At 42.7% G+C, this 23,980-nt stretch overlaps 2 protein-coding genes and 1 pseudogene across 3 annotated transcripts; 2 read left to right on the plus strand and 1 right to left on the minus strand.

Moving 5' to 3' along the window:
- Window positions 1-268: 268 nt before the first annotated feature.
- On the plus strand, window positions 269-1,215 carry LOC311611282 (olfactory receptor 1G1-like; annotated as a pseudogene). The gene has a single exon. The product of its transcript is annotated as an olfactory receptor 1G1-like (transcript).
- Window positions 1,216-7,389: 6,174 nt separating this feature from the next.
- LOC311611280 (olfactory receptor 1D2-like) lies at window positions 7,390-8,358 on the plus strand (the record flags this gene model as incomplete). Its single annotated transcript, XM_084863310.1, has 1 exon — window positions 7,390-8,358. The coding sequence occupies one exon, from the start codon at window positions 7,390-7,392 to the stop codon at window positions 8,356-8,358; it is 969 nt and encodes a 322-aa protein (XP_084719436.1).
- Window positions 8,359-17,037: 8,679 nt separating this feature from the next.
- Window positions 17,038-17,985, minus strand: LOC311611281 (olfactory receptor 3A2-like; the record flags this gene model as incomplete). Its single annotated transcript, XM_084863311.1, has 1 exon — window positions 17,038-17,985. One exon carries the CDS (start codon window positions 17,983-17,985, stop codon window positions 17,038-17,040), a length of 948 nt encoding a protein of 315 aa, XP_084719437.1.
- Window positions 17,986-23,980: the final 5,995 nt, after the last annotated feature.

A 23,980-nucleotide genomic window follows, 5' to 3' on the forward strand; every position in this document is an offset into this window, starting at 1 on the left:
ATATAATGAAGTTTAAAGACAACACCTCTTTCCCATTACAAACAAATCTTTTCTTTCCATTTGCACTGAGTACAGGCATTTGCAAAAATTTCATTGAAGTACATGAAACTTCCATTGTTGTAGGTCTCAACCAGCTAAACATTGGAGATTTCATATGGTTCCATCTCAGATTAGAAGATCAACATTGGCATATGGCATCATTTTCAGAGTTCATAATGCAGGACTTATCAACCTCATTCAATTGTCCCAACTTTCTGCTTATAGACAAATGGGATGGGAAAACCTGACCTGCATCTCAGAATTTTTCCTCCTGGGGCTCTTTGCACAGCCAGAGCACTAGGAGGTCCTATTTGGGCTGTTCCTGTCCATGTACCTGATCACAGTGGCAGGCAACCTCCTCATCATTCTGGCCATCATCGCTGATGCTCAACTACACCTATGAGTTTCTTCCTGGTCAACTTCTCCCTTGCAGACACCTGCCTTGTGTCCACCACAGTCCCCAAGATGCTGGTAAACATATGGATCCAGAATCAGGTCATCTCATATGTGGGGTGTCTATCACAACTATATATTGTTTTATGCTGTTTGGGATGCTGGAGGCATTCCTCTTAGCAGTCATGGTCTATGACCGCTATGTGGCCATATGCCACCCACTCCATTACATCATGGTCATGAGCCCTGGGCTCTGTGTCTTCCTCGTGTCTGCATCTTGGATCATGAACTCCCTCAGCTCCCTCTTACACACACTCTTGATGAACAGCCTGTCCTTCTGTGCAGATTATGAGATCCCACACTTCTTTTGTGACATCAACCCCTTCTGAGTCTGTCCTGCACTGACCCCTTCATCAACAAGCTGGTGATCTTCACCACAAACAGCCTCACAGGCCTGGTTTGCGTGCTTTGCCTGGCTATCTCTTACACATACATTTTCTCTACCATCCTGAAGATCCCCTCAGCTCAGGGGAAGAGGAAAACCTTTTCTACCTGCAGTTCTCACCTGCCTGTGGTCTCTCTATTCTTTGGGACTTCCTTTTGTGTTTATTTCAGTTCCCCCTCAACCCGCTCAGCACAGAAGGGAGCTATTGCTTCGGTGATGTACACCATGGTTACCCCGATGCTAAATCCCTTTATCTCTACAGTTTGAGGAGCAGAGACTTCAGGTATTTCCTGAGAAAGGTAATCTGGTTTAGGAAAATGCACTTCCTTCAGTGGTAGTGAGTTCACCTCCAATATGGGGGTCTCCACCCAATTTCACACCCCACAAGGAAGCAGTGAGGGGCAAGAGAGGGAGAGAAGGTGGAGATCTCACTTCTAGGACCTGTGATTTGAATTGGAAATATTCATGCCTAAGCTATAGGAGTGAGTCAGAACAAACCCATTAACTTTAGCTTAAGTTCTTAAAATCGTAATGTTCTAAAAACAAAACCACCCAGATTTATAATATAATAAATGATGTGCTTGAATGCTTTGAAACAACATGGGATCACTCAGGACAAAAATAAGGGATTGGCCCAAACCGGTTTGGCTCAGTGGATAGAGTATCGGCCTGCGGACTGAAAGTTCCCGGGTTCGATTCCGGTCAAGGGCATGTACCTTGGTTGCGGGCACATCCCCAGGAGGGGGTGTGCAAGAGGCAGCTGATTGATGATTCTCTCTCATCGATGTTTCTAACTCTCTATCCCTCTCTCTTCCTTTCTGTAAAAAAATCAATTATACACACACACACACACACACACACACACACACACACATAATAAGGGATTGTCTTGTTATGCTGTTGTATGTGGCCAAGATAACTTTCCCATCACTGTGACCTTGAGGCCTTGGGCCCCACCTACAGTGTTTTGCACTGGGACTCTCCATGTCCGTGCCCCCATGCTGAAAGAATAGAAACTGGGACTTGGAAGGACTTGATGAGTATTTAGATAGATCTACTGCAATATTTTGCTAAGCATCCAAGACACCACTCCTCTTAACATCTTCAATTTCATGTGAAAACTCAATTTTTATTTTTGGGAAAACTTTCCCAAATCAACTTCATTTTTGCAGTCCCGATGCTTACCACTCACCCGCAACCAAGGTACATGCCCTTGACCGGAATCGAACCTGGGACCCTTGAGTCCACAGGCCAACGTTCTATCCACTGAGCCAAACCAGTTTCAGCTGTTTTTCAATCTGTCTGATTGTTATATAATCCAGAGTTCCTGTATGCTCTCCTCTGCTGTTTTTGCTTTTAGAATCCTATTTTCTATGTTTGCTTTCCTGGATTTGGGCTGAATATTGTGCTTAAAAGCTATTAAGAAAATAACTGGAGGTCTAAGATGGCATTATTTCCCTCAAAATATGATTTGTTTTCAATGGCTTTGACTTAGTATTCAGGGTTGCTAGCAATCGGGAATCATCCTAACCCAGATTTAGTGCTTGAGATTTTCCCAGTCCCCCACAGATGCAAAGCCAGGAGGCAGCATTTCTGTGAAGTCTTCTTTAATTACAGCTCACTCTTATTCCTCTGGCACCTCCAGGATGGCTGCCCAACCTGGAATTGGTTCACTCCTTATAAACAACTCATTTCCCAAGACTTTTATTAATAGATACTAACATTGGAGCAATTCTCCAGGTTCATCTCAACAAGCTGCCTTGGGACTGCCTCCCAGAGGCCTCTCCAAAACTAATAGGCCTGATGTGGCTCCAGCCCAGCTCCTTTCTCATGAACCTGGTTTCAAGGGCTCAGTTCTCAGAGTCCCTGGGATCCTCAGAGCGTCCAGCCTTGCGTTCTCCTTCTGTGCAGGCACTGAAGATCCAGACACTAATCCCTTCTTCCCAACATCAGCCAACAGGATGAATCACCAAATCCTATTCAGAAACAATGCCTTACAATCCTTTGCATCCTGACAATTTTCATCCTGTGCAGAAGGAAAGGGGAGCAGCAGAACTAGGCAACTTTGAGGCCAGCACAGACTCGGTAAGGTCTGGACATCTCAGACATTCTCCTCTGTCCTCTTGTCCCTGCCTCTCACTTCCCCTCCATCTCTCCCACCCCTTCTCCATCTCCATCTCCATCTCCACTTTCTTATCTTCTCTCTTCTTCATTTCCTCTATCTCACAAAGATACATACTTTAAAAATCTTCATATAATCTACCTGCTGATTGTTTAAAGGTAATATAACTACCCCTCCAGTCCTTTTAATATTCTATAGTTTTTAATCTGCTATCAAACACAAAAAGTTTTAAGGGTGAGATAGGAGGCTCCGGGAGGTTGTGGGCATGGGGAGCAACCCAGGAGGTAAGGAAGGAATGTTGTCAAATGCTGGGTTTGCAGCCCTTTCCCATACCATCCTAGGTTTTTCCCTCTCCATCCAGCCACACTGCAGAGAGCTTTATGTCTCCAAAGACAACTGACACACAAATGCACAGAACCCACTGACTCTTACGGACTAGGAGCAGTGGTTCCCAAAGTGTGCCTTCAGAATCAACAGCTGGTTTAAAAATTAATTCCTTCTCAAAACTTAAGGAGACCAGAAAAATGGGCTTTTTTGCATATGATTCTGATGTGCACTAAAGTGTGGGAAATGCCTGGTTGAGGACTAGAAAGTAGAGGTATCCATTCCTTTGGGCATCCTCTGACTATCCCCAGCCCTCTTACCTGTCTTCCACCTTCTCTCCTGACAGGAAGATGTCCCACAGGGTCTTGCATCCAGGCAACAGGCTGTGGAAGGAAGTCGTTGCTGATGAGGTCTAAGGGGGTGGACGACCTTTGTTTCCATGACAGAAACAAGGTGGTGGCTGGGTGTGCTCAGGGATGGGTCATTCAGGGAGTCACTTGTTGCTCTTTTCCATCCTCAGGCCAATGTGGGGTCTTGGGTGGCCTCTGGAATGAACTCATCAGTTCCCTTTTCTCATTAAAACTATTTGCTTTTCTAACAAATCTCTTAACATCTCACTTAAGTACTGTGAGTAATAAATGAGCTCTTTCGTGGTGTAGAACATAGGGGAATTACATAACAAAACCAGATTTGGGAAACTGTATATATCAAAAGCCTCTAGAGCCTGTCCGAAGGGTTACTCCTGTTTTAACTCAAACACAAAGGACCACCACATGGTCACTCTGTCATTTGGGATCTCAATGTTAAAAGTGAAATGAAGCAACACCTACCTCCACTAAATGCTTGAATCGAGTCTGCAGTGAACACTCACGCAGCTGTTTCCTACAGCCTGTTCTAATGCCTTCTGTGATGGGGAACTCACTTCCCCATTCCTGGAAAATAGTGTGGCTCCTCTTTCTCTCGCTCTTTTATTTTCCAGCTCCTGACCAGGCCAATCCACATCTCTTTGTGTGGGAAGTCCATAATGATAAGTTTCTTCACTCTTCTCTCTTTCCTGTAGATGGCACCGAGGGGTGGGGGGTGGGGGGGCCCGCGGGCGGCAGGCAACCACAAGCAGTCTCCACCTGGCCATTGTGGCTCATTCTCTGCAAACACAGGAGGGCTGAGGCTGCTTCTGTCTGAGTGGGAGGCAGAGCCAGGCCCAGGATGGAGACAAGACTGGGCCCCTTGGTCCCTCCTTGTTACAAAGCATGGTTTCCTAGGGGCTTGGAAGATAGAAACGATAAATAATAGGACTCTTGAAATCCCCATCACAGCTTCTCCCACTTACAAGGTCAATAGTTTCTCACACTGTTGTGCCAAAAGTCAGTCGTGATTCCACTATATTCCTTTAGTTCACAATCTTATTTTTCACCCGCAAGCAAACTTTCATGATAGTGAATCACTCTCCTCTGACAAATGTAATATCCTCCTGTCATGAATATCATGAATTAATTTTTAAGTTTTCTCTTTTTTCATATAATCTTTTGCATAAATGTATTATTCACCTGAATATTAGGAATGATACTCTTCTTTTAAACTGTTGAGTCTGTTTAAACAATATTTTAATCTATTTATTTTTAAAGAGGCAGACTGGGTTTACTGCAGGGCTTTTTTTAAGGGGAGATGGAGTAAAGTCACCAAAATGAAATGTTGATTGATATCCAATATAGTAATCGTATAATTCTAAGACATAGAACAGAAATCAAGAATGAAACTGGCCAGTGTGATTCATTGGTTGAATGTCAACCTATGAACCGAGAGTGGAGGAATATGGCCTTGTGTGGGTAAGAATGGGTCAGGCTATGTAGACCCTTGCTAAGTTTTTAAAATTTTATATTTTGAGTGTCATGAGGAGCTTTAAAATGTTTAAGAGTGTATATATATTTAGTAACTGTCCTTTTATTTGCATCTTACAGTAGTATTTTAATAATGAGCTCTGTCTTTTTATTTTTAATTAGATACCTTTTCATTGCCTTTTGCATGAATCATTTTGGTAATATTGAACCACACTCACATTCCCAGTATAAAATTTAAAATTGATTTTCAATTATTTTATTTAGACTTTTGTAATCATATTTATAAATGCGGCTTATTTCTAGTGTTTTTTTTTTTAATTTTATGTGCCATCTCTATTACCTTTCTAACATGATTTGTTTGCACTAGATTCTTTCTGAAGCTTGTATTCACTTATTGTCAACTTCAACCATTTGAAACTTGACTTTTCTTCAATAACTTATGTAATTTTTATAGTGATCCTATGGAATCCATTTCCCCAAAATAGCTCTTAATACATTGAAATCTATTGATCATGAACAAAAATTTCAATGTGAATAATTCAAGCAATACAAGAAATTGGGGTAGAACGAAAGTAAAAGTCATTTCAAGTTCTGTCATGCAGGCACTGACAAAATTGTGGTGAACACACTCTCAGTTGGGAGCAGTGTTAGCCAGGTGAATGGAGACTCAGATTTGGTGCCAGCCTGGGCCTGCTGGCTGGATGGGGGAAGAGCTCAACAAAGGAACAAAGGCACTGCTAGCATTTCCACCTGCATGTAGGGGCTGTGTTGGGGGAGACCCTTTAGTCCCAGAGTGAGTTGCCCCTTTAGCCCTCACCTTAAAGCCAGACAATTCAGTTCCTCCACATATGTCCCTGGTGCTTTGAGCTGCTATCCTTTTTCTGGATGTGGTTGTTGGAAGAGGTAAGCACAGCATTTAACTTCTCCACCATCTTGACCAGAAGACCTCATGCTTATTTTTAGATTAAACTTGGATGAGCTTTGCTTTCTTAAAAACACTTAGAATTTTGACTGTGAATAGGTCAAAGTTTACATTATTTTGGTAGAATATGTACTTTTTAATAGTTCATCTTCCTACCTGGAATCTTATTATGTGTATCCATTTAAGAAAGCAGAGGAGGGTGGATGGGAAGAGATCAACTTGTACACATATATGCATAACCCATGGACACAGACAATGAGGTGGGGGGCGGGTCTGGCTGGAGAGGTCAATAGGGAAAAATGGGGACTTCTGTAATTCTTTCAACAATAAAGATTTAAAAATAAAGATTTTACTTTATGCCTCTCTGAAGAATTTGAAGATCCTGCCTGCTTCTTGTTAACATCTTCATGCATAGTTTTGTTTGTTGATAATGTCGATGATATTGTTGTAAATCATATTTTAATCTTATTATTCCTGATAATTATTTACATATATTAATAATAATGATGAATATTTCTGAGTACTCACTAAAGGTTAGCTCCTTATGGTAAGTACTTTATAATTTAATATTTTTCTCACATAAAGAAATGGAGTCAAAGAGTTCATGTAACTTGACTAAGGTTTCACAGCTAGAAAAATGTCAGAGCTCAGATTTATTTCAAGTGTTCTGAAAGTTCTTTTTATTTCTAACGGCATTTCAACAGACTGTCTTGTTTCCCAGGTAGACCATCCTATCAGCAAATAATGATAATTTTTTCATTTTCTTTTCAAAATTTTTACATTCCTCTTTGTCCAATTATATACCATCAATTTCTTATACTGCATGTACCTGTTTTATATATCACACTAGAGGCCTGATGCACAAAATTCGTGCAAGGGGCTCAGCCCTCACAACCCTGGCTTCATCCAGAACGTTGTCCAGAAGGATGTCTAGAAGGTCGTTCGGCTGTCCAGTCTAATTAGCATATTAGCTCTTTATTATATAGGATAAGTGTATACAGTATCATAATATAACATACTAATATTTAAGCACTTCCAAAAGAATTGTAAGGTGATTATATTTAAAACAACATAATTGGTGTTATTCCTATTATATTGGGTATGCCAGATTAGATGTGGGTGGAATTACTAAATTTCATAAAGATTTTTCATGCCCTGTTTTTGTGTCTATTATTACATTGTTTCTATGCCAAAAAAAAAAAAAAAGATAAATTTTAGCCTAAGATACTTTTAATGCTTAAAAAGAGTTGGTTTTAATTATTTGAATGTTTTTATTTGATTGAGGGCATATAGTAAATGTCTGTTGATGCTGATATTACAGAAAGTTGGGGAAATGGGTGGAAGCAACCAGAGTGGAGCCACTGAGTTCCTGCTCCTGGGGATCTCAGAGCGTCCTGAAGACCAGCGGGTCCTGTTTTGGATGTTCCTGTCCATGTACCTGGTCACTGTGGTGGGAAATGTGCTCATCGTCTTGGCCATCAGTTTTGATTCCCGCCTGCACACTCCCATGTACTTCTTTCTGGCCAATCTCTCCTTTACCGACCTCTTCTTTGTCACCAACATAGTTCCTAAGATGCTGGTGAACCTTCAGTCCCAGAACAAAGCCATCTCCTACATGGGATGTCTGACACAGCTCTACTTCCTGGTCTCCTTGGTGGCCCTGGACAATCTCATCCTGGCCACAATGGCATATGACCGCTACGTGGCTATTTGCTGCCCTCTCCACTATGCCACAGCCATGAGCCCTAGCCTCTGTATTTTGTTCCTGACCTTATGTTGGGTGTTCTCTGTCCTCTATGGCCTCACCCACACCCTCCTTATGACCAAAGTAACCTTCTGTGGGTCCTGGAAGATCCACTACATCTTCTGTGAGATGTACGTACTGCTGAGGCTCGCATGTTCCAACACTCAGATCAATCACACAGTGCTGATTGCCACGGGATCCTTCATCTTCTTTATCCCAGTGGGGCTCATGATCATGTCCTATGTCTGGATTGTCAGAGCCATCCTTCAAATACCATCTGCCTCCAGCAAGTACAAAGCCTTCTCCACCTGCGCCTCCCATTTGGCTGTAGTCAGCCTCTTCTATGGGACACTTGGCATGGTGTATTTGAAGCCCCTGAACACCTATTCTATGAAAGACTCAGTGGCCACAGTGATGTATGCTGTGGTCACCCCCATGATGAACCCTTTCATCTACAGCCTGAGGAACAAGGACATGCATGGGGCTCTGGGAAGACTCTTCATAGGGAAAGCCTTTCAGAGGTTCACATGAGGGTAATTTTGGACAGGACATTACAATAAAGACTAGAAATTTCCTCCACTGTGTGCAAAACATTATCCTATGGGGATACAGGAAGGATTAGGACAAAGCTCCACCTTAGAAAGAGGTCATATATCTTTGATGAAGAAAATACATATATTTATAATACAATGTCCCTCAGACTCATCAGCTCTGTTAATAAATAAGGTCACATAATGCTAATACTAGAAGTTTGCAGAATTAAATCCTTCTGCTTGCCTGATAACGGACCACAGTCCCAGCCTTATCCAGGTATATCCAGTTATGTCCTAGTAGGGCTCTCATGTTCATTAGCACACACCCTGTGGGAACCAATTCTAGCATGTAATAATTACAAGAGTTCCATCAAAAGGTTGAGGGGACTTGGGAGACTCAACAATGGCTGAGTCACATATGTAGTTTACATGTTGGAAACGGCTAAACAGCACTTCTCCCAAACCTAAATATTATTGTTTGCTGCCAGACAGCTCAGGGAATTTTATTGCCTCCTGTTGGGCAAACACTTGAACAGCTGTAGGCTATTCCCCAAACTGACAATGCTTTTGTACCCTTTGAAGTGTATAACTCCACCTTGCCTTAGGACAAATTGTGTTAAATAAATAGCACAGGGTCCTAGACAAGGGTCAGTCTTCAGTTCCTTTAGGTGAAGATCCTCTGACTCCCAATTATCTTTCATCTCCAGACTCTTTAATCACCTACACACAGCCCTTTTCTCCAGAATGCTGAACCCTTTGTAATGCTGGGAAAAGAATCCCGTCAACACCTCTCATACTCTTCTGAACTCTGAACTTCTCTTAGGGGCCTGCTGCTGGAAAGCCATTTATAAAAGACACCTTGCACTTCTCCCACAGAAGACTTATTGTGTGAAACTGCCCCTTCCCTAATGCTCTGTTGGGCTCAGCTCCCACTGCTTCAATTATGACCCACAGTCCCTCTGGACACAGCCCCTGATGTTCAGACAGAATGGCAAGAGATGTCTCTTCTTTTCTCTGGGGAGATTTTTGTCCTTTGATCCTCAAAATAATATTATCTCCCTTACCTTTTTCCTGAATTCCTTTTCTTGGAGAGAAGTTAAATTTTATCTTTGGGTGTCCCCCCTTTCCTTTATGTCTATGGTTCCTCATTTCTCATCTCTTCATTTCTTTTAAAAAGAACTCTCAAACATATCAACACATGCTTATGAATAGGAATGGTAGTGGAGGCAATAGAGGGAGAGAAGGTAATTTTGAAGCCCAATCTCTACTTAGGTTATATGGTTCTGACACCAGTTCTGATAAGTGTGCTTTTCCCCACACCACCTACCACTTCTCCAATGCCAACTGAGTGTCCTACAATACAACTCCATTCTAATACTATTTACCTGGAGATGAAATCAAATCCCATAGGTTTCCTGTCAAAGACCCTATTCCTGGGCAGCCCATCCTATTTCCTATTACTGTGGCTCCTCACTCCACTGCCCTTACAAGCACTCCATTTTTCACTCAAAACAAAACTCTTAAGAATATCAACACACATTCCTGAACAGGCATAGTGGTGAGTGTAAGGACAGAAAAGAAGGCCTTTATTTTTCTTTGCTGTGACCTTCCACAATTTATGAGAAGCACCTGGTAATTAAACCCTACAATTATTAGCTCCTCTGATTCAAATAGCCCCTCTGTTCAAACCGCAGGGCAATGTAAGGTATTCTCAAGGCTACATTCCTGCATACACCTCCCTCCTGCTGTTTTTACAACTCAGGAATAATTCCCATCAAGAAGTCTCTAGTTAGTAGAATGTTCCCTTCCTTCCTCCCCTTCAAACAAGCCTCTTTTGAACTCTTCATAACTTTTACTCTAGGCATCTTCCTAGAACATTTGCCAAGACTGTCTCCTGAAAAGACAAACACAAACTCACCTTTAACCTCAAACACTCCTCCATTCCTTGTCACTTAGCATCCAGGAGCCATTACACTTTAAAAAGGGTAGCTGCTTTTTGTTTCCTGCCTTGTATTAATTATCAGTACTTTGCCCTTTCCCTTCGTGAAATGTAAAATAAACGTCATCTCTTATTTTAGCTGTGAATTCTTTCACAGCCTGTGTCACTGACCAAAACCCTAACAGTGAATGGAGTAGACAGGGAGAAGGTAAATGGGAGACCCAATCTCTACTTGGGTTCAACCTGCCCTATAATATGCAATGGCTCAAAAGGGGATAGTAACTGATGAGAAGATGAGTCATTGGGTGGTGGCGATTTGGAAGAGAGCAATTCTTTACAACTGAGTCAGGGGAGCCAGCACTGACCTAGACTTTGAGACAGTTGAACTGATCAGAGGTTCATATCATTCCATTGATAATGACTGAAAGCCTATTAAGGGCCTCTAATTGGGTTACAAATGTGAATTATATCACTATGGACAGGAAGAAGACCACTTTAATGTCAGGTTATGGTCTGGGCAGGAGGGTTGGGGGCATAAAAGTAGGAAAGCCAAGCCTGCCTTGTCAGTGATGGAGGATTCAGGGAAGGCTTCCTTAAAGTGGTGACAGCTGAGTTAAGATTAACGAATGCTGATGAGTCACACAGGAAAAGTGGCCGGGGGGTGGGAGGGGGGTCGGAGGGGAGTGGGGGTGGGGGGTAAATAAGACGCTCCCAGAGGGGAGGAGGCATGGTGTAGAGGGGATACTCCCATTGGCCGTGGACAGTGCTCCCCATCCTAGGGAGTTTGTGGAACTCACCTCACCATTCTAAGCACCCTTTTCTTCTCCGTAAACTTTGGACAATAGCTCTGTGTAAATTGGGATGGGGGTAGCTGTGAGGATTAAATGAGAGACTGTGCAAGAGCAGAGGGTGTGACCCATAGTCAGTGTAGTTGTTATTATGCAGAACAACTGGACAAAAAGGCAGAGAGGTGTAAACACCGTGAAGCATACAAGGACTGTCCCAGCTGAGTGTAACTGGTGACCGAGCCGCAGCAAACCCTGTGGCTGAGGAGGACATAGTGGGGAACAGGCCCCCAATGCCTTATTGAAGAGCTTGGAATATACTGTGTAGGCTAGGAGATACCATTGAATGTTCACTATTTTTTAAGTTTTATTGTTTCTATTAAACCAACAATACGGATTACTGTAGAAATAATTCAAGTAAAAATAAGCCAAAACAATTAGCTGTATTTAAATTTTTTAAATTTTGATCTTGGCTAAATATATATTTTTCCAGAATGAATGCAAATTGTTTTTAAACTTGTTTTGTGTTTTTACACAATAATATCTATGTTGGTAAATACTCAGCTATGCTACTACAATACTTAATGCCTAGGCAGTATTTCAGTGTGCAATTCAATAAATAGATCAGAATTCATTTAATATGCTTCCCAATATTCAGTAATTAGTTGCTGACAGTTTTCCCACCATTGTTTGCAACAGCGTGGTAATGAATGTCTTTGTTTTGTTAGATTACATGATTGTTTCCTTAAGCGAAATTGATGAAGTGAACTTGCTGGACGAAAAGTTTTTATTATTCAGAGCTTTGGTACATTTTTCAAAAACAAACTTCTACAAATCCAGCCCTACACTTTTCACCAGGAGAGAGACACAAGCTGTGGTTTTTGTTTTGTTTGGGTTAATTGCCTGTTGAGGTTCAGAAAGGAGAGAAAGCTGCAGGAACTCTCAAGTGCAATAGACAAAAGCAAAAGTAACATTATTCATTTTTAGCAACACAGTGCTAGTTAACATTCCACTAAAAATAGGGGTATTTTTTTCTCTCTTGTATATCATCAGGAAAATAGCTGCCTGGAAGTTAATTCAACGTTCCAACCTATACTCAGAAATGGGAGCAGTCTTTTGTGAGCTGTCTCCCTGCTATTACAGGCTAACTTCTCTGTCTCTTTCTCTCACTCCCCTGCTGCTCTAATTTGATTGATAATCCAGAATTTTTCCCTTGTCCTTAGTATAAAGAACCTCATTAAACTCACTGAAGTCACATGTCCACATACAACCATCATCGCTGTGGTCTGGCCAGTGAGATGTGGAAATTGGAGCTGTTAGAAAGGGGGAAATAGAAGTCATGTCCACCACAGGCCATTGTCAAATAAAACATTGACTTCTGGTTTCCACTCTGACATATAAGAGCTTGGAAGTCCTTACTCTCATCTTTACAATAAGAAGAAAAGATGAACAATCCAAAAAAAAAGAGAAACTCTTTAGATCCATCAGATCGTTGAAGTCACATGGCTATGAAATTAACCTTTGCTGCTGCATGGTGGAGAGAGGGAATTTTTGAGCATGCTTTTTCATAGTCGACTTGGCCATAAAACCCAGCTGCAGCTAACAAAACAGCCTCACAAGATAGATCACTGTCAACTGTCCTGATAATAGAATGCACAATAATATCTACGTTGGTAAATACTCAGGCGCCAGGGCCCTGTAAATGACATGTTGACATAACCTAAGAAAACCTACTTTGTTTTAAATTGTTTGCTCTGCAAAACCAGGAGATAGTGGATGGGTTTAAACAGGGTTGGACACAAAGGGTCGGGGCTGCTCTCTGGGCTTGCAGCGTGGAGAGAGAGAGCAGTCAGTTGACCGGTTATAAAAAGGCTCCCTAAATTTTAATTTGGTCTGGACCCCAGTGGTCATTTACTCGCTTTTGCTCCACAACCCTGCAAACCTCTGAGATTTAGGGCTGTGTTAACACAATACAACCTAGCCTATCTTCCTGATAAGGTGGAAAACATCTTTACCACACAAAGTGAGACATAAGATCAAAGAACATGGTAAGAAAAGACAGATTTGATCACATAAACATGTAACACATCTATTTGGCAAAACGCAGATCACATTGGAACAAATAGCAAGCTAGAGAAACCATTTGCAAGTGTCATGGCAAAAAGGTTGATATCCTAACAACTGAAATTTTCTAACAAATAATCTAATGAAAAGGAGCACAAAAACTCTCAAATGGCAATGCCAAAAGAAGAAGTTTGCTTACAAATATTTGAAAAGTGTGCCTCAGTTGTGTGAATTATATATATCTCTCTCTTTCTCTCTCTTTCTCTTTCCTATCCCCTCTCTACATGTCCTCAGGTGAGGATTTAAAAACATTTTTAAGTATATATAGCCATTTCTCAACCTTCTGATTGTAGACTGGAGCAGAGACCACCCAAGAGGCAGAGACCCCTACCCAGGAAACAACTCCAAATAGCCAATTGCGGAGTCAAATAACAAATTTTATTACAGATTCGAATCTGGGCTGCCGCCGCCAGGATGGAGCAGGCAGTAAAAAAACAGCAGCCAGCAGTTACAAATCCAGCTTTTTATATACATTTCAAAAAAAGGGGGGTGGAGGTCGTTTCTATGGTTGCATGCATCGGCCAGATGGCCTAATCTCCCTTCTTGGTTTGTCCTGTTCTTTTAGCCTTGACTAACCCAGCCTGCTGATTTGGCCTTCAGCCTTAACTACCCCAGACTGTTGATTTGGCCTTCAGGTCCAGGAGGGGTTAGTAGCAACTTTCTACCCTCCAGGCAAGGTCAGTTATTTTCCATTCCTCACTGATCATAAAAATTAAAGGCATTTTTTATAGCAACCATTGGCGGTACTATCATAATCTAATTGATGTACAAATTAATGCAAAAGTTTTGTTAAGTAAGAGAACAATATATAGGTGTGTTCAAAGTTTATATTTGCATTTTAAAAAAATCTCTCAAAGTGTTCCATAGGAATGAATCCTAGGTAAATAATTATAGAAATTTGGAAAAATCTCTTCGTAAAGACAGTCATTTCAGCACTATTTGTTATTACTAAATAATTAGAAACCCACATTATAGCAATAGAAGTTGGATTAAGTGAATAAGGTTTATGCATACAATGCTGAATTGTGCTATCATTAAAACAGAAAAAAAAGATGATTTTAGTCTTTGTCATGTAAAAGGTTATATTCCATAGTGTGTGGGGAAAATAAAAAGCAGATCACAGAACAGTAATGGTTCTTAGGATGTGGAATATGCATGCCATACATGTGCAAAATCTCTGGGGGAATAAACAAAGTTCTTCAAAGAGTTAACTCTGAACAATGGCCTTTGCGGTACAGTGACACTTGGATCCAAATGTCAAAAGACACTTGTCTTTTTACTTCTTACTTGACCAAATTTTATAGTCTGAATGTTTCCACCATCACATATAACATTTCTAAATACTAGTTAACTAGAGATATTTACAATGGGTGGATGCAAAGAGTGAAATGCAGAGGAAATATACTTGTTTACGAACCTGTTTGGTCTTGGGGGAGAGGCAGAATATAGGAAACAATTTCCAAGGAAAGCACCCTTAAGAGTTAGATGAATGTTCAGGGGGAAGCATGCCACGGCCCGGGGGGTAATAGGTTACCCTTTGGGGTAATAGGTAAGACGAGTCAGCGGGGCAGTACTAAATGCTCAGAGGCTAATGAAGTGGTGAAGATGGTAGTGGTAATGCTTCTGAAGTATTGTCTGGGTTCCGCCCTAGGAAACAGTTCATCCAGAATATTGTAACCGAAGGTAGTTAAATGTGAAGAACCATGGAGAGATGATCTGCTCCCGGGTCCTTTTGAAGTAGGCAGAAACAAGCCCGCCCACAGAAAGGAAGTCTCCAAGGTCACAGAGCAGCGGTTACAGCCCATATGCCTGGTTTTCCTTCAGGAGGATTCTGCCTATGAGTGAACTCATTCTGTTCAACCCCACAGTGTCTGCAGAACCAAGAGTTAGGAAGGTGACACACTTCCCCTCTGCTCATTAGACTATATGGGCAGGCTCTGCCCGCAAAGGCAGGAGGCTGGTGACTTGGAGGGACCAGGGGGCCTGTGGAGGATAAGCCTTTACCAAACATATCTTCCCTCCCTCTCCCCATCTGTCAGTCCTCCCGTGACCTTCTCAGGTTGTCAGCTAGCCAGAGGAAGGAGTTCCCAGACTAATTTGCATCATTATTCCTTTGGTAAATCTTAAACATTTTTTCCTTCTGAGAAGGTAAAAACAATAATAAAAACAAAAACAAAAACATTAATAAATCAAAGGTGTTATTTATTACATGGCCATAGTATGAATTTTGTCCTTATCCCCTATCTCTGCTCGTTCTGCATTTTCTCCACGTCCATCTTTGACCTCAACATTTCTTAGTCATCTTGCTTGATGCGCCTAAGTCTCCCATCTTTTCTCCTCTCCCATTTTCTCATGTCCTTTCCCTATTTTCTATCCTTCTTTCTGGGTTCAGCCCTAGGAAACAGTTCATTCCTTTTGCTCACCATCCTGTCTCATCCCTCCTTATATCCTCACATCTCATCTTCATGACTCCATACCCAATTCTGTCCCACTGCTCACTCTCATGTCCCCATCCCATTTTAATTCATTCTTCCAGTTCCTTGGCTCCAAGAAGGAATCACCGAGCAGATGAGCTCCAGGTGCAGCCATGGGACAGTTTTAGGAGTGATACAGCTGAGGGCCATCACAGTAGAACTGCCAGGACAGGGTAAGTTTCGAATGGAGGCTGGAGAAGAGACACAAATCAGGAATGGATGCGCTGAGGCTGGATGAACACCAAGAAGGGGACATTCTCTGGGCTGGAGCTGCACTTTTGTAAGAGTCCTGGAAGTAAATTCAGAAAGGAGAAATCCTCCCAGGGATACATTGTGGATATTTTCTGAACTAGAAGGTTTGTGAGAGAAAAGTAAGACTTTGGGAGGAGAAGGTTATATTGGACATTCTACACTGAAAAGTCTAAGGATTTGGTTGGAGCATAAATGCTTACTCTTTCAAAGGCTTTACCATATATGTGAGGAAGATGACTCAATAAGAGAGAAAATATGGCAGAGGGTGGAGATGAAGCATACCTTTTTTTTTTTTTGTTACCTGAAGATGTGTCACTTATGTGTTAATGTAGCTTTTATTTAATAGGCGATTTTCATCTCTAGACTCTACCTGTCCCCTAGATACCGTACAGGATTTTTATGTTTGTCAGGAAAAGGAACTGATTTTCTTGGAGGTGAAAGATGAACAGTAGAATAAGATATTCCTTGGCACTGGTTTAAAACATCTTCTGCATCCTGATCTAGAAGGAACCTCACATTTCCCATGAAAAGAAAAGTTCAGTTCTTTTCTTAGCGATTAGGGCTGTGATTAAGCAAACAATTCTTCCTTGCTGCCCAGAACTACCAAGCATCAACTCTACATGGAAAATGAGCATAGCCAAAAGCAAGGTAGAAACTTGCCAGGGGGACCTGCTGGGCATATCATAACCTCATATCCCCTTATCTACTTGTCTTTCTGTATAGTATGAATCACGATGTGATCATATATGCTGCTTATTTATTTTATTTCTTTGTTTTTCATTCATTATAAAGTGAACTGCAAGACTAAAGAAAAAAAAAGGGGGGGGGGAGAATGTGAGTTGCATGAGTGTAGAGACTTTTGTCTATTTTGTTCACCTGTGCCTTAGAGGAGCATTTATATCATAGAAGCAATTCAATAAATATTATTGTATGAAAAATTATGTAGGGTTTCTTTCCAGGACAAACAGCACACAAAATTTTCCAGCATGAGGGTCTATAAATGAGAGTTAGGAGCACTCATAATCATTTCCCCAGGTTCCTGACTTCAAGGGAAATTTTCCTCAATCCAAAAAAAGGCAGAAAAGGAGAGACCCTGTCACCCCTCAGGTCTCCAACCACCTCCCCATAAATACCCGCCACAGGGCAGCCTTAACATCAGGGTTCCTGAGGCTGTAGATAAGAGGATTCAGCATGGGGTTGATAACTGTATTGAAAATCCCAACCCCTTTATCCTTGTCTGAAGCCTCCTCTGTACCCAGACGCATGTAGTTGAAGATACCAGTTCCATAGAAGAGGCAAACCACAGTGAGATGGGAGCCACATGTGAAGAAGGCTTTCTTCCTGCCCTCCACTGAGCGGATTCGGAGAACTGCAGCTGCCACGTGGACATAAGAGGTGACAATGAGAGCCATGGGTGTACCTGCCATTATGAAGCCAACAGCAAAGAGCAGCAGCTCATTGAGTTGGGTGTTGGAGCAAGAGAGCGGGAAGAGCTGTGGCAGGTCACAGTAGAAGTGATTGACCTCATTGGGACCACAGAAGTTGAGTGTAGTTAGGGCAATAGTGTGGATCAGTGCATTGGTGAGGGCACAGGCCCAGGACACAGCCACCAATATCCACTGCACTGAATGGCTCATGAGGGCGCTGTAGGTGAGGGGCTGACAGATGGCCAGGAATCGGTCATAAGCCATGGCTGTCAACAGGAAGCAGTCCACACCAGCCAGAAGGTAGAAGAAAAATAGTTGGGAGAGGCAGGCTCCATAGGAAATTGTACGCTTGTGGGACAGGAGGCGACACAACATTGCAGGAACAGTGACAGTGATACATCCAACATCCAGCACTGACAGGTTCCCCAGGAAGAAGTACATGGGGGTGTGGAGTTTTGGCTCCAGGAAGATGGCAGCCAGGATGCTGAGGTTGCCCCCAACTGTGAGCAGGTAGGCAAAGAGGAAAAGGACAAAGATTAGAGACTGCAACTTCTCTGTTTCAACGAGGCCCAGCAGAATGAACTCGGTAACAGCAGTCCCATTGGTTGCAGCTTCTGGATCCATGAGTCCTGTGAGGAAATGTCCCAGGCATGGAAGCATCAGTCCACCTAACATAAATGTTTTGAACCACCTGTGTTCACAACTCCCTGTTTAAGCTCCCAGTGCTGATGATTTCCCACTCCCCACCACCTCACTCACTGACCTCCCACCACCTCAAAGCCTCTATCCTACTCTCAGCTGAGATGCCCCAAACCCCCATTACCTGTCCCTCCCATACTCTCTTCATTGAAAGGGCCAGACTACTTGGGAAAATACATTAAGAAAAAAGCAGGCTGCCGAAACCGGTTTGGCTCAGTGGATAGAGTGTCTGCCTGCGGACTGAAAGGTCCAAGGTTCGATTCTGGTCAAGGGCATGTACCTTGGTTGCAGGCACATCCCCAGTAGGGGGTGTGCAAGAGGCAGCTAATCAATGACTCTCTCTCATTGATGTTTCTAACTCTCTATCCCTCTCTTTTCCTCTCTGTAAAAAATCAATAAAATATTTTTTTAAAAAAAGAAAAAAGCAGATTTTTCTCTTTGATGTTCTAAGATTAAGATGGAATTTCCCCATTTTACTCTGAGGGATTAGCCCAAATCAATAAGCATATTTCAAAATAAAAACTAATGATATTTCTAGTAAAACAATAGGGCATTTTATAATATAATCTAAGTTTTCATAAATAGTGAAGATAAAGCAAAGATATGGCAAGAAACAGGAAGATGTACCCCATGAATGTGGACATCAGACACTCTAGCCAAGTACATTTCCCCAAGGTAAGGGAAATACTCTGAAATATACATTCAAAATCCCTCAGTCAATAAATTGCCAGTGTTCTTGTTGTTAATTAAGACCTTACTCTAGATTTTGAATAACAGCTTAATTTTAAATGATTTGTTCTTTTAATTTGTTCTTTGCTACCTGCCACTGAAATAAAAATTGCAACCTATGGATGGCTGCTGCTAGGGGCAGTTAGTTTTCTGCATTGCAAAGCCACTACCCTCCACTTGTCCTTGCCTAGGGCATGGTCCATTGATCAATAGCTCTAAGGAGAGGTCCCCACATGAAGCAAGCACATAGGTAGAGCCAGATGGAGCTAAGTTCTTCTGATCATATAATAAACTCCTGGTCAAATATATGTATGTGCCTTTACTGCCCATGGAATAAGCAGAGTTAGAGCTTCACTAAGAATAATGTTATTTCCTGGCAGAGAACACATTGGCATCAGAGGATGGAGTCTGGTGACTGTAACCAAAGGGAAAGTGTGATGAGAGCCTGAACTCACAGGGATTGAAAAAAATGGATACGGTGAATTCTATAATAGTCTTAAAATTCTAAGTGCATATACTTGGTGAGCTTGGGAGGGGGGTCATTCTCAGGGGTAATCATCATTGATAAAATTGGTAATAAATGCTTTATAAATTGACCAATCAATAGATGGATAACAGCCCCTTACATCTATTATAGTAAGAATAATTAACTACTCTCCATTTTCCCCTTTGAGTCCATTTTAACACAAACATTAGATTATGACTCCATGATTTGTTACCTCTTTACTCATGCTATTTTCTCTACCTGTATCAGTTTCCCTCCAATGCCACATGGTGAAGTATATGAAGATTTGACTCAAATATTGGCTGCTGAATGAATTCTTTGAAAAAAAGTCTTCATCTCAAAAGGATCCCTAACTCTCTCCCTCTCTCTTCCTCTCTCTCTCTCCCTCTCTTTCTTTCTCTCTCTCTCCACCTCGCTGTCTCAGCTACTACTATACATTATTTCATGGAACTTATTGCTGCTTACCTTCTAGCTAAGTCACTTCTCTAAAAAGCATATCTCCCCTACTTCTCTGGAACCTGGTTCAGTTTTCCAATAGTACTTACCATAATACTTCAAACATAATGGGTACTCAATATTTCTTAAATGAATAAATAAATGATGATTGAAGTTTTTATAGGAATTTTGAGAAGAAGGGCTCTTAAAATGAGCTGGGATTGTCATGGAAGACTTAATGACATAGTGAATTTGCTAGAGACTTTTATGCATTACCCTGATGGAGGGGAGGGGAGGGGCAAGTGCAGGGTGCAAGGTTGCTGCAGGGACTAACTACTGCTTTCCTTAGTTTTGATGGAACAGGTAGGAAATGTAGCAATTCACACACCAATGAATTCATGTTCATGTAAATCACCCAAAAGAATAAGGCCCTTAAGAGGGTAAAAACTTCTAGACAAGTAAGTTGTAGTCAGGGATAGAAGAACAACCAAACAGCTGCTGCCAACCCTCAGGTGGCCCGAGGTACAACTTACCTGAAATCAGTGGGATTCTGAGATGACCTCCAATCAATCATCCAGAGACACCCAGAGGGTCCGACAGGATCACCATGATGCCCTACACAAGGGGTCCTCCTGTATGACCATTCTGGGGGCCTTGTAATGAGCCCCTGGTTCTCCTCACTGAGCTAAAGGAGCTCCCTACCCTGGACCTCCACCAGTTCCTCCCAGTGATGAAAAGGCTCCACAAGGCCTGCGACTGGAGTGAAGGTTGTAGGCTGCCTGAGGAAGTCGTCCTGGGTAGTGAACTCAACTAGGGGAGCCCCTTCACACTGTCCCCTATGAGTAACAGAGAGCAGGTGGCTTCATCCAGGAAAGGGGGGCATGGGCAAAGGGGCCAGAGAGGAACCAGGATCTTTGTGATATCTTCCCAGATCTTTCCCTAAAAACGCCTCCCTTTTTTAGGGGCATCAGTTGCACTATATAGAGTTGGGTTTGAGCTGATGCCAACAGAAGAGCAGAGGAAGGACCCCTGAGAGTACTCATAACCTGATATGAGCATAGAAGCCAGTGGGTTTCCTTCAGGGAAAAAACTACCAGCTATGCAGACTCAGTTATCTATTCAGAAAATGAGGAGCTACCAGCATATAAATAAAACAAAATGAGGAAAAACAAGCTGACAGCTTCTCTATCCAAGGTCTAATTTCACTGGGTGTTATCCTCTTGGGAGACCTCAGAAATTAGCCCTCCCAGGAAAGAGGGGATAGCTGGGGAGAGAGACAAGTTGTTTAGTAAATAACCCAAGGCCTTCATAAACAGAGCAACAATGCCTTACACCTTCTGGTAGTGAGATTTTATTTAAAAAGGCCTTATCTCTGTCCTGGCCTTATGGCAGGGATTTGGGAAGATAATATAAATTCCAATTAATGGTGGGTTGCTGAGGCCTACAGGACTTGTCCATGTCCTTAAAGTCACCCAGCAAACTAGAGTGTCATTGAGACTACATACAGGTTTCCTAAGGGAGGGGTTTTCTTTCCCAGAGGCCAGCCCCAAGAAGGGGCCTCTGAGCAGAGAGAAACTCATTCCCAAACTTGCCTTAGCCCTGGGAGGAGGAGGAGGCCCCAGAAGAGAGGCAAGAGGGAGAAGCTTTCTCCAAACCCACTTTCCTAATGAGTTTTCAAGAGTGTGGTGCTTTCCCCTCAGGGCCTTGTTAGTGGAGGCTGCTAGGACTGTGCCTTGGGGCACCTGTAATGGTTCTGGAAGTGGTGATAAAGAGCTATACCTACTAGAAGGACCTCAGGGATGCTGCCTACCAAGATGATTCAATATGATTATCTAGGCCAAGCCCTTGAAAATGGAAAGTTCCATAGATTAGCGAACATGTGTGAAGTGGAGACACATGTTCCCCAGACCCGTACACTCACCAGTAACTACTCACCCAACACCCCATCCCCCAAGAGAGAGTGCCCTCTACTCCTAACAGAGAAGCCTGGTGCAGGAAGAAAAGCACTGTAGACAGACCTGCTCCTTTGGTTACTAGCTGTTTGACTGTGTGCAAGCTTTTACATCTTTCAGGGAATCAGTTTCCTCATCTGTGAAATGAGCATATCTTCTATCACAGGTTATTAGTGAAGATTATTAATGAACTAAGACTCATTAAGTTGCTAGTAGAGGTTCAACAGTACATGAACATACCACTTGATAACATTTAAGAGTGCTTGTTACAGACACGGGAGTGTAGTCAGAACCTTACATGCCTGGAGTCTGTATCTGTCCTCACAATTCTATGAAGGAGATTAGAGCAGACAGAACCAATGTTCTGGCTCAGTTCTTGCTCGGCCCTTCTGATTTCAGCTCTGGCTGGACTGGAGAGTTCCCTGTAAGTATCTGCCTAATGTGAGCGACAGAGTGTAGCCTCTTCCTTGGAATCCTCTAATATCCTGAACAATGGGACTGGGAGGCTCACTATGTCTGAGCACATGTGGAGCTCAGAGGGCAGAGGACAACTTGAAAGTAGGAGACAGGAGCCAGTGGATAATGCCCACTGCCTCTTCACCAGCGAACTCTGAGAGGCAATCTATATGTTTTCCCACAATCCAGCCTCTGCTATCCACAGCAGGGACCTGATTTCTTCCTTCTCTGTGTCACTCTCCTCATAGCCTCAGTGTTGCTCCTGGGACCATCTCTCAAATAAATAAACTTGTTCTTGGTGCTGCATCTGTAAAACCAGGAGGTTTTACTACTCAATAACAACTAAAGTCCTTTCCCTGTTACAAGGGAGCATGGGGGGGGGGGGGGCACAAAAGAACTTCACTTTGTGTTGGTACAGAGGCCAGCAAGGTTTTATGGAAAGGGATGTAAAAGAGGGAACTCCTAGCCGAAACCAGTTTGGCTCAGTGGAAAGAGCATTGGCCTGCTGACTGAAAGATCCTGGGTTCGATTCTTGTCAAGGGCATGTACATTGGTTGTGGGCACATCCCTGTTAGGGGGTGTGCAGGAGGCAGCTGGTCGATGATTCTCTCTCATCGATGTTTCTAGTTCTCTATTCCTCTCCCTTCCTCTCTGTAAAAAAATCAACAAAATATATTAAAAAAAAAAAAAAAAAAAAGAGGAAACACCTCACCTGCTCAAGCTCCATCAGCTACTCAGGATGAAAGAATATATCGGCTTTACATGTATGGTAATGAGATAAAGAGAGGCTGAGATCATCTCTACATGTACTTCTCCACCGAAGTGTTATCCTTGTGAGACCTCAAAATTAGCCCAAGAAGGTTGAGGAGAGTAGAGGGAGAGCTAAACAGAGGTAGATAATACAAGCCCTAATTAATACTACAGCGGTCAAGCAGTGCGGTTTAGAAATTTTCCAAACATTCTTACCCCACTTTCCATATTAATCTGCGAGAATCATTTGGACAGTTTCTCCACTTAACACTTAGGATATAGGGGAGTTGTTTGTCACCTAAGGAGGATGTCACATCGGCTGTCCTGTGGACACTACAAGCCTGTGTAGCCTAGTGTGACTGAATTGCTCCCGATTAGAATGAAGCTCTGCAGTGCAGGCGTGGGGTCTGCTCTGTGCACTGGATTATGGTCAGTGCCTAGAGACGTATCTGTACCTGGCAGACTTCTGATATATTTGCTGAATGAGTGAGCCCAAACCAGCCCCATCACAGATAGCTGAGTGAGCCTGGGGAACCACTGCACACCCCTGGAATGTCTAATCTGGCTTCACCTAGGAGAGGAACCCCTAATGGATATCTAACCTCTTTATCAAAAAAGAAAATAGCTTATCCCAAGACCAGAGGAGAATCACAAATGATGGTGAGGCTTTGTCAATAGGAAGAGAAAATGGCGAGTTAGCATACCTACAGCCCCTCCAGCAGTCCTCTGCACTGTCCAGGTACCTAGAGAGCACTTTTCAGGTAGAACCCCATGGAGGAGTCCCTACAATAACCCTATGAGGCTGGGCCTCTGTTCTCCCCGGGTTCAGAGGACCAAACACTCAGAGAGATGCAGTGACCTGAATTCTCACAGCTAGCAGGTGGCAGAGTGACCACTGTGCTGTGGAGGGGCAGGGCTCACCTGGTACAGGGTTGGTCCCACACACATTGGTTAATAACAAAAGTTCTGTATTAACACAGGAGGGTGGGTGGGGACCAAGGTGGGGTTGCTGCCCAGGAAGGCTGGCACCGGGCATTTGATCAGTTTGTCCAGGTGGTGTGCCAAGGCGGTTTGCATCTTACAGGTCCTTTTG

This window comes from Pipistrellus hanaki, assembly GCF_964339955.1.
Source record: "Pipistrellus hanaki genome assembly, chromosome: 16".
Lineage (NCBI taxonomy): Eukaryota > Metazoa > Chordata > Mammalia > Chiroptera > Vespertilionidae > Pipistrellus > Pipistrellus hanaki.